At 48.8% G+C, this 11,041-nt stretch overlaps 1 protein-coding gene across 2 annotated transcripts; it reads right to left on the bottom strand.

Annotated features, from left to right (window-relative positions):
- Positions 1 to 386: 386 nt before the first annotated feature.
- On the bottom strand, positions 387 to 11,040 carry MTHFR (methylenetetrahydrofolate reductase). Of its 2 annotated transcripts, none has more exons than XM_005143673.4 (12): positions 10,901 to 11,040; positions 8,097 to 8,348; positions 6,722 to 6,960; positions 6,307 to 6,417; positions 5,938 to 6,131; positions 5,216 to 5,466; positions 4,350 to 4,484; positions 3,893 to 4,073; positions 3,349 to 3,531; positions 2,084 to 2,185; positions 1,722 to 1,841; positions 387 to 1,250 (listed from the first exon to the last, which is right to left on the bottom strand). In XM_005143673.4, exons 2-12 carry the CDS (start codon positions 8,336 to 8,338, stop codon positions 1,053 to 1,055), a joined length of 1,956 nt encoding a protein of 651 aa, XP_005143730.1. In that variant the 5' UTR covers positions 8,339 to 8,348; positions 10,901 to 11,040; the 3' UTR covers positions 387 to 1,052. The 2 variants fall into 2 exon arrangements, with proteins under 2 accessions (XP_005143730.1, XP_030900166.1); XM_031044306.2 differs by lacking the exon at positions 10,901 to 11,040 and adding an exon at positions 7,936 to 7,992 and having other exon boundaries at positions 8,097 to 8,155.
- Between the last annotated feature and the right edge of the window lies 1 nt (position 11,041).

Genomic DNA, 11,041 nt, shown 5'->3' with positions numbered 1-11,041 from the left:
GTTGTTAAGTACACAAAGCAGGCTCCCTCCATGGCTCCCCTAAACCCTAACTGCAATGCTGTGGGGCCTAAGGCTGTTGAGTCATTAGGTCAGGAAAGAAAGGCTGTCTTTCCCTACAGGCACTGGAAAAGGACCACCACAGCTCCTGTGACCTTCCAGAACCAAGCCAAAGGTTGTAGCTGCTTGCTGTTGGTAAATTCTAGGATTTAAGCTTTCTCTGCTTCACGAGGGAGCTTTGTCCATACTTTGCTTACAGAATTTGTTGAAAGTGAAGGCAGAACTGCCCATAAACTGGCTTTCTTCATATTTTCCCTTGTGTCAGGCTGGTTAGTTTGCAAACAAGAGTCTTTGCTACTTAGAAGAGTATGGCCTAGTACAAGAGACACTTATATTTGTGTATTTTATTGTACTTAATCTAAGAAATAGTGTGATTCCTGCTCAGTCTCATCCAGAAGAGAAATGTACATTTTTCCAGTAAAAAGGAAACAGGAAATACAATAAAAGGAGAAAAGATAGGAGAAAATTTGAACCTGCTTCTGGAGTGAGTGCAAAAGAGCCTGATATGATCAGTTATGAAGGAATACATCCTAGGAGTGTACTGTAAAATAAATTTGAGCTGCTTTTGATGGCTGGTAACTACTGAGATAGCTTTGTTGCATAGGCACTGCTGACAGGAGTGTTTCTGCCCCCAAGGCAGCATTTCTGACATGAAAAAGCTACCAGAACCTCTCTGAGTTTTATCACATTGATGCATAAGGGTTATCATGTAATCAACGTAGCCATGATAAGCCCCTCTTCATCCTGCAGAGCTGGCCTTCAAGCTCAGTCTAGAGCCTCAGCTGAGAGGCTGGAGTAGTTCTGGCTATTGTTCAGTAAGAAGGGGTCAGGGAGCCTTTGTGTTGGGGACAGGAGTGCATGTAGTGTGGATGGATCAGAACTAGCCTGGTCACTGGGTTTAGGAGTGCATGCTCCTCCATCAGCACAGGAGCTTCTTTAGCTCTCCCCACAGTCAGTGGACGGAAGGAGGAAGTAAGGGACTGGAATAGGAATTTTCACTGCTGAGTCTGAGAGTTCAACAACTCAAAAGTATCATCCACAACCTGCCAGAGGCAGTTTTCCAGTGGGAAGTCATTGTCCACCAGATTGACCAAGTAGTAGTTGTCATGAATGTACTGGATGATCATGCGAGAGGGTGACTCCTCTTCATAGAGCTTGGCCCATTGCTCAATCCACAGTGCAAAGGCCTCATCCTGCCAAGAGTAAAACCAAGTATTATATATCAGCAGTGGCATCATGCACGTTAAGCTGCATCTTCATATCACTTCATTTAGAACAAGCAGTGTCACACATGCCTGGCCAGCCTGTGGCTTGTTTGTTCTCAGTAAAATTGCAAGAGCTGAGCAAGGAGCCTTCTGCTTTCCAGGCAATGGGAAGTGCCAGGGCGGAAAGAGGGACATGTTTGCAGTAAGATGGCTCAATGCTGCCCCTGTGCGTGTAAGAGGGGAGAGAGAGCTACCGTCACAGCCTCCCTTTACAGAGAACTTGGGATCTGTGAAGAGCTCTTGCTGGAGCAAAGTTCTCCTTACACCGAGGAAACAGGAAAAGCAGCATCACAACAGTGCTCAGCTGTGAGAAATATCACAGGCTAACTAAAACCAAACCAGACACTCTGAACTTCCCAGGGCACCACAGCAATGTTTCCAGCAGGAGGGAGGATTTACCTTCCAGGAGAGGAAGCTTACAGGGTCCACTACAGTGGGCTGGATGATCTCCCTGCCTGGGAAGATGCCCCAGGTGACAGCATTGGGTTGCAGGTCTGGAGCATTGGTGATATTCTCGCCCTGCCAAAAGAAGGAAAACCTTTCTGAAGCAACTGCTGGAGGACAGATTAAGGGAGATGGAACGAGTGCATTTCTCCTCTCCTTGGTAAGATATCAGACAGCTGCTGCACATCACAGCTGACTTGCTTCACTTTCCCTTCCCTTCATCAGCCTTTTTGTCCCACTTTGTTCAGAATGATAATGTGAATCCCTGTTTCTCTCCCAAGGTGGTAAAAGGAAGTGTCCTGTGAACAACAGCCCACCTTGACATTGACGATGTGGTAGTTCACTCGCAACTCATACTTCTTCAGCACCTTGAGCAATGCCGTGACGATCTCGCTGGAGGCGAAGAACTCCAGGTATGCCTACATGGAGGGAAGGGGAAAGGGAATAATAGCCTTAACTCATGGCAGGGCTGAGACAAATACAGGCAACCAAGAGGACAGTTACAGAGTCTGGGCTGCATGGAAACCAGACAGCCTAAAATTTGTCTGTCCATTCCCAGAACCAGGTACTACAGAGGAGGCTTGAGCAAAGGGCAGGGGAATAAATGGTGAGAGCAAAAGCAGCAACCCAGAAGCAGTGAGCTCAGGAAAGCTACAAGCTTCCCATTCTGCACCCACATGAGCAAGCAGGCTGCAATAAGCTCCAGCCAGTGTAAGCACAACTACTGAGCCTCAGAAGCAGTCTGTGCCAGAAAGGCCTCCATTCTGCATGGTACCCTGTGAACAGCAGTGTCCTTCTGAGGCAGCCCAGTCTGGTGGGAGCAGAAGCCAGGTCTCAGCTGGGCTCTCCCAAGCACCCCACCATTCCCTGTCCTCATCTTTTGTTCCCAGTTCTCCCTATGTGCTGATAAAACCTAATTCTGTACTTGCTCCATCTACTGCTACTCTGTGCTTGGCTGCTCCCAACAACTGCTTCCCCTCCCCCCATTTCCTGGCTATTGTTCGAGATGATGGATTTCCCCTCACCTCGGGGGAATTTTTCCCTTTGAAAACATAACTGCATTTGCCATCTGCTGGTCTCATGGCTTTAGCGGTTTGGATCCCTTCTGAACAGGGCTGCTTTGTTTTCTAGTATGAGCCACTTGCCTGGCATTTACCTTGATGGGAGATTCCTATCGCAGCCATTAGTGGCAGGGCTCCAGCGCCTGAAAATGCATGACAGTGGAGGTTAGGCTCGGCAGACAAGGCTGCTTGTAAGCCAAGGAAGGTTGCTGTGGTTCGACACTGGTGGGCAGGCATATGTTTGAACCTAGAACTTCATCACCCCTCTCTGACCAGTAATTACTTGTTCAGAGTAAACCCAAGAACCTCTGTAAATGTTCAACAGACATTTTGAGGTGGGAAAAACAACTATGAGGTAAGCCACACAGCTGGCATAATCTGTCTCTTGGGACACCAAAGGAGCTTTGCCTCGTCTGAGCAAGAAGGTATTAAGATAAGTAGGCAGAAGGATTATGTGGGTGAAAGCCTACCTACCAGAGACCAAACTGGGTCATAACTCTTTGCTGCCTAGCCACTAGTACCTTTTGGAAAACATAGCCCCCACTGGGCCCCCAGCCGACAATGGGGTCTGTGGACGGTTTCCCATTGATGTTTGGCTGGGAGTTGATGGTCAGGATTCCTCGTCTGTTAACCTTCTCCAGCTGCTCCTTCAGAAGGTTGGTTTCTGTAGCAAGAGGGTCATCGTTCCAAGGCATACACGTAACCTGCCATGGGAGAAAGGATGGTTCAGAATGGATATAACAACCCTTAGGTTACCATCTGGATGCTGAAGGAACTCGGAAGTGCCCTAATGGTCTCACACACCAGCTTCAGGAGAAAATTCCCAGCTTTGGTCTAGAGGCAATTCTAAATGACTGCTGAAGTCTATCAGTACTGATCTTGTCATGCTACAGAAGCTTTTCTTTCATGTTGAGCCCTAGGTCTGGCTGCTGAATTCCCTTCAGCCACTATCTCAGCAAATCCTTTTGGATAGGGAAGTGCCAGTTCTTGCTTAGAAGAATAATGGGGTACCAGGAGCATGAGGAAATACGTGCTATTGTCTGTGCCACATTGACCATCACTCACCTTGTGCCCATTCTTGTTGGGTTCTCCAGTGATGTAACATGTGAACACCTCAAAGACGCTTTCCTCACCAGTCAGCTCTTCTCCCCACATCTTCAGGAGCTCCTCCCGAGGAGACTTGCTCTTCAGGTAAAAGAGGTAATAGTCCTTCAGTTCCCCAAAGGCTGGGGAGGAGGAGTTACCCCTGTAAGGGGAGCAGACACAGGATTAACAGGATTTGGTGATGCAGGAACACAGCCGCCCAGGAAGAGAAGTACCCAACAAAATCCACTTAGAGACCAAAAGACACCTCAATGCCATTCTTCTCACCTCAAATCCAAGCAATTGGGGACCACTTTAAGAAGCCACCTGTTTTGTCAAGCCCAAAGTGTTCCCAGGACACCCACTAATAGAGACAGACTGTGGAGCAGTCTTTTGTACCACACCTCCATCCCACTGCCATTGCAGGCTAAGAGCTTACCATCGGCCATTGGGGAAGTCATCCCACTCTTGAGTTCGATAGATGTAACTCTTTGGCCTGGAGGCCCAGAAGATTGGCCGAACATCTTCAACTCTTCTCTTGGGGTGAGCACTCACTGCCCAGGGCAGAGGCCGCCTGCAGGGGAGGAGCAGATGTTAACACAGTTCCTCTGATAGACTTTCCCCTTGAGGCTGGAACCCCTTTCCCTGGAGAGCTTTGTAAGTAATCGGGGCTGAGAGAAGTTCTGTTTGCCAATAAGTAGCTCAAAAAGCTCTTCTTCCTTTATGGAAAATCTTTTTCCCACTCAGTTCCCTCACAGGATGCTCAGTAGGTGTCTATTAAATGGCTAAGTACAGGACTGACCCCTGCCATTGGATGAGGTAAGGGAAAAGCACTGTGTGAAGCTGATTTTAGCAAGAAAAAACAGCAATCTGTTCTCCTTTTGCTTTCTCTTGTCTACGCTGAAGGCTGTGGGCTCAGAGAGAAGTCCACATTCCCTTTATCAGCTGCAAAGAACCCTAAAAAACTACAGTGGGAGCTTACATAGCACCTATTCCAAACAAGGGGTTGTGACAGCCCTCAAAACCGTGTTTCTTCCAAGTGGCAGGAGTGTAGGTGGTTATAGTTCCAGAATGGGCTACTTTAAAGCTGCTTGACTGAATCAAATTCCTGCTTTAGCTGTCCCTTCTATTCCCTCCAGCTTCTGTCAGACCTGCAGGAAGTGTGAAGTTCTAAATGCAGAAAGGTGCTTAAAACCCCAAAGAGCAGCAGAGGAGAGGTGCTAACCCATCCATTGCTGGAGCCTTTAGTAGATGGAATGGATGTATGTGGAAGAGAACTAACAGAAGCCAGCATGTTCTGCTCACCTGGGGTCCTCCTTCCATATGCCCAGGCGCTTCAGGACTTCGGTAGTAGCCACTTCCCGATTGAGGGTGTAGAAATGGAGCCCGTGCACCATGCCACTATCCAACAGCTCCCGGCACATGGACACTGCCAGCTCCACCCCATAGTTCCGGATAGCTGCATCGTTGTCCTTGATGGGTTCAATCACATCTTTGATCTCTTGAGGCACTTCCAGCTTGGAGAGCTTCACCAGCTGGCGCAGGGAGTGGTAACCCTGGGTGAGGATGCAGGGGATTTTCATTTTCCAAAGGCCCTTTTCTGACATCTCAGTAACACAGAGACTTGATCTCTATTTTGTGGCAGGAGATTTAGAACTGGAGCTCCTGGATTCTGCTCCCAGGCCCCATCTTTAGGATGGTAATGCAGTCCTGGTCATGTCCCTTCAGGTGGTTTCTTCCTATTTGCCTGAGCCCAGCATGCTCACAGTGATGACTAACACCTCAGGACTGGCAGACCACTGTCCTTTATATCCTTTTTTGCCATATGGGCACAGAAAACCTTTTAAACTTGTTATTACATGCCTAAGAGTTTAATTTGGCAAACCACCTACAGATGTATCACACTTAGCACTCTTGCTTCCCAGAACTTTTGTGGAGGGTATTTATAGACCTCTCTCAGGTCCTGAACCACAAACACCTAATCTGGATCTTTATTCCCTCCCCAAACCAAAACTACTGGATTTCACCTGTATGGGGAAGATGCCAGGAATAATGGGGCAGGTGATGCCAATGGCTTGACAGTCCTTCATGAACTTGAGAAAGGTTTCTGATCGGAAGAAAAGCTGCGTAATGATGAAGTCTGCCCCAGCAAAGACTTTCTCCTTCAGGTGCCTCAAGTCTGCCTCATAGCTCTCTGCTTCAGGATGACCTTTGGGATAGCCTTTGGGAGGAAAGGGGAAGAAAGAAGTAGTGAAACCCTGGTGTTAGAGACAATACAATAGAAATCAATGCTGCCAATCTGACTGTGCTCTCCCAGCTCAGTTCCAGAGAGGGACTGCTGAGCTGGTGTCCCTGTCTCAGACCCTTCCCCACACTCTGCAATGAAGGATATTTACCTGCCACACAGATGTCAAAGTAATCATCAAATTCATTGCGAATGTGCTTAACCAGGTCAATGGCATAGTTGAAACCATCTACTTCTTCCTCCCACTCCTCACCAGCAGGATCTGAAAAGAGAACAAATCCACAGCTCTCCAACCATTTGCAGGACTCGTATCTGCTAGTTCCATAAATCCTCCTGCTGAAAGGAGGGCAAAGAGATGAAACCCCCATGCTTGCAGTTTTACCCATGGACTGCTTTTGTCTACCCTTGAGCTGGAGGGACTGCCAACAAAGGGATCAAGTGAAATGCACTCTCAACATTTGATTCCCACAGTGGAAGGAGCCTCTAAATCTTATTTCTCCATTTTTACCCTGAAATTGAATGCAACAGCAATGCAGCTTCAGGAAAAGTATGATAAAAGGATTCACCTCCACGCAAGGCCATGATGTTCTTCAACCCAAGCCTCTTGGCCTTCTGCAGATGCCCTGTGATATCATCCCTAGTTTGATTGCAGCATGTCATGTGCAGGATGGTCTCCAGGCCACAGTAGTTGACTGCAGTGTTGGCAATAATCATGGAAGAGGTTTCCTTGTCAGATCCCGGATCCCCTGCAGGGTGCCACGTCACATCAATGAAGAGTGGACCACCTGCTCCCATGCGGTCAAACCTGTGGATTTTAGAGCTGCATTAGCCTACTAGGAAGCCAACTCCCCTCTCTATGCCTGGGATATCTTGCTCAGTGTTGGAATGCTAGGAACAGGCAGAAGGAGCTTGGATGACAGCAACTAAAGGTGTTGATGAGTCTAAGATGAGTTGAACTAAGAGCTTAGCAAGTGGCCAGGGTAAATAAGGGAAGTCGTCCTTTTAAGGTTTTATGAGGAAGCGCTGCCAGTGTCTTTGTAGAGGCAACTTAAGTGGTCTCTGTACAATAAACTTCCTGCCAGCATGTTCTATTAGACTGGTATGTCTTCTGATAGCCAGCAGTGCAAGTCTTGTTCCTTTTGAGATGGGAGATTGTGCTGTAACGCCCTGTTCCCAGCTTTAACTGTAGAGGCCACAGGTAAGAAAAGATGGACACGATCTCTGTTGTGTTCCAAAGTGTGCTTAATAGAAGAGACAGAGGCTCCCCTAACTTGTCCCTCTCCTGCTCTGGACCAGAACAGGCCTTTCTGTTTGAAGTAAAACTGGCACTGGTATACAGCAGTTACAGAGTTAGGGAACAACCTCTTTTCCTCCTGGTGACTGCATGGTGGCTCGTGGGGGTCCCCACTGGGCTCCAGGATGACCTTTACCTCCTCTGAGAACTGTCACCTTTCATTTAGCATGTAGACAGGGACACCTATTCAAAGGCTAAAACTGTAGTCCTCAGTAATACTGAGGCACAAACCATAGTGGCCGGATGATTCTGAAAGCCAGTGGCATCTGTTCTACAGACTTTGGCACACTGCCCATCAAGGAATATTTTCTGCTCTTAACAGGTACTTTTCTGCTCCATTATTCCCCAGCACTTTGCTTCAGCCTGAGCATGACAGTGGGGTTGCTCCATATTCACAGAGCATGGGAGAGGGAAAACAGCCTGGCCCCCTCAGTAACCCCACCATGACACTTAACTCTGCAGGGGCCTCCAAGGAAGACAAATTACCTGGTGTCCATTACCTTCCTCAGCAGGAAAGCACAGCCCCATTACCTGCTTCGTCACCTGGAAGGGGAGACAGAGCATGGGGCAGAGCCTGCCTCATTAGCTATTTCCCAACCCTCCACCAGACACTTCATCTCTCCTTCCTCCCGCCCTGCAGCCCTCACCTGGAGATGAGATTGACAGCAGCATTGGCTGTGCGTGGAGGGAAGAATTCCAGGGAAAACCACTTGTCTCCAGCATCCTGGCGTCGACGCATCTTCTCCCGCAGGCGCTCATGCCGGTCAGCATCGAGGACAGGGGTGGAGCAGCGCGAGCTGTCCTTGGAGCTCTCGCTCCCACTGCTGCTGCCACCATCGGACTTGGAGCTGGAGCTGGCACTGCAGCTATGCTGGGTCTCGTTGACCATGGTGAGCTCTCTGGAGGAGGGTCACAGAAGGAACACAGTGGGTACAAGGCAGGACAGAGAGCAAGGAGCAGTTACGGCTAGTGTGGGCAGCAGATAGTGAAAAGGAAGTCTATGCCAAGGTCAAATGTTAATCATCACCAAGGAGTCCCTTTTGCCAGCCTTCACTGTAAGCAGTACCGGGGGGGGGAGCTGGTAAAAACTTAATTGCAGAGGGTTTCGTGCCACTTTGATGTAGATCTGTGCTTGCTGGGTCAAATTTGGCTCTCAAAAATCAGGTCAACATCACTTTTGACCTGAGTGCACGATTCTCATGTGCATCAGGTAGCAGCCTCTTTGATCTTGCAGCCTTGGGCTGGACATGCCAGCAGATAACTGTTTCTTTCTACATCAGTTGGTTCTTGGACTGTGTCCATCTCCAGTTTCCACTATTTGTTCCCAAAAAGCAGTGCTTCTTTACAGTGTAGGTAGGAAAGCAAGTGCTAATGGGGAAGGTATACAAGAATGCACAAACTGTTCCTATGTTAGAAAAAAACCCTGGAAAATCCCCTCTGATCATGCCATCCCCACAAATACCATCCTTTGTTTTGTCTTTGCTGCTATCACAGTTGTATTTCTAACCATTAACCTTCTTCTGCAAGACATACCATCTCCACAGACAATACCACTGCACACAGTTCTTTCCTTTACCAATTACACTGTTCATATTCCTTTTTGTGGCTGCTTGGAAACAAGGTCAGCAGCCACCATCCCCTTCTCCCTGCCTCCACTTAGCTCCCAAAGTGTTTTATCCTACGCCTTTAAAATGAGGTAGTGATTACAGGTAACTAGAAAAAAGCTACCATTTAAAATCTGCATCTGTGTTACCTGCTTCTGTACCTGCCAAAACTTCAAACTGCCACTGGGAAGCAGCATGTTGCTGAGCATTATTTAACACTGGAGCCTGCTTTTGGTTGCACAAGCTAATGTATACTTTGTCCTTATCATATCAGCTCTGCGGGTTTAGGCCATCCAAGGTCTTTGAACTCATCTTTACTGTTTACACTGAGTTCCCAAGCAAGCAAAACGCTATGGGAGAAAGTCTATTTTTATCACCTGGGGACTTCTGCTGGCAGGAGATATGAGAAGGGAGCGTGGGGCTTCTGCTGCCAAGAGGAAGAGGGCATCTTAAATCATAGCAGGTCACAGTAAAAACCAGCACCACAGACCTATTGAGAAGTGAAGCAAAAGCAATGGGGGGTGCACAGTACCAGCCCTGACCACCTTCTCTCACAGGACTTTGCCTGCATTCACATGGCACTGATCTGGGAGCCTTATCCCAAAGCATATGTTGGAGATCGAGATAGTGGCACAAAACCAGCGCAGTCAACTCCCAGTATTTATTTCCCTTCCCACAACTGTGCCATGGCACTAAAGGCAAATCACAGGATTGCTGTCCTCCCACTTGAGATTTAAGATTCCCATCACAAGCAATGAGGTATTAATGTATCTATAGGGTAACACTCATCTTGAGGAAAGGGCCTTATCTCACTGACAATCTGAAGCCATAATGACTGTAGAAAGGCCCTGCTTAAATTCTGCCTACGGGCACAGTTGGAGCATTTCCTTATCATCAGATGCATCACAGATTTGCTGGCAGAAGCTTGCAGTTATCGCTAAGGGAAACAAAGCATTTTCTAAACAACAAAACCAGCTGCTACATAAGGCATTTTGAAACACCCTTGAGCGCTCCTGTTCCTCTGTCTCTGCTACACGGCAGCGTTCAGAGCATAAGTCTATGATCAGCACCCCGATCTGTGATCAAAGATCTATGATCAGCACCCCGATCTATGATCAAAGATCTATGATCAGCACCCCCAATCTATGATCAAAGATCTATAAACAGCACCCCCGATCTATGATCAAAGATCTATAATCAACACCCCAATCTATGATCAAAGTTCTATGATCAACACCCCGATCTGTGATCAAAGATCTATGATCAGCACCCCGATCTATGATCAAAGATCTATGATCAGCACCCCCAATCTATGATCAAAGATCTATAAACAGCACCCCCGATCTATGATCAAAGATCTATAATCAACACCCCGATCTATGATCAAAGATCTATGATCAGCACCCCGATCTATGATCAAAGATCTATGATCAACACCCCGATCTGGGATCAAAGATCTATGATCAACACCCCGATCTATGATCAGCTCCCTGATGTTGATCAGCGCAGATGCGCCTGTTGCGTTTATGTGTTGGTGGTGCCCGTTTACTTCGCTTTAGGTCACTTTTACTGCTCCCAGGCCCGCGCTTACACACGCACTGTTGCCATCGGCATCCTCCCAAGCTCAGCCTCCCCACCCGAGCTGACCGCGGCTGCAGGAGGTGCGCCTCTCAAGGGTGCTGTGCGGGGCCGGGACACCAGGCTGGCAGCCCTGCGGGGTAACCAACGGGGTGGCTGATGGGACAACGCGCGGCCATGGGAGGGCTGGGGGGAAGGGGGTCCGCACGCCGCAGCCGGGCTGGGTGCCGGTGCCGCTGGCTCCCGCTGCCCGCCCCAGCCCCGCTCACCTGCCGGTGGTGCCGGGCGGTGCCGGGCGGCCCCATCCCGCGGCGCTTTAAGCGGGGCCGGAGCAGGGCGCGTCCCACGGCACCGCCCCACGCTTCCCGTGCTCCGCCATGGCGGAACCGACCTCAGCCGCTCCGCTCCGC

Source organism: Melopsittacus undulatus, chromosome 12 (assembly GCF_012275295.1).
Source record: "Melopsittacus undulatus isolate bMelUnd1 chromosome 12, bMelUnd1.mat.Z, whole genome shotgun sequence".
Lineage (NCBI taxonomy): Eukaryota > Metazoa > Chordata > Aves > Psittaciformes > Psittaculidae > Melopsittacus > Melopsittacus undulatus.
This window is presented reverse-complemented; position numbering and strand designations above follow the sequence as displayed.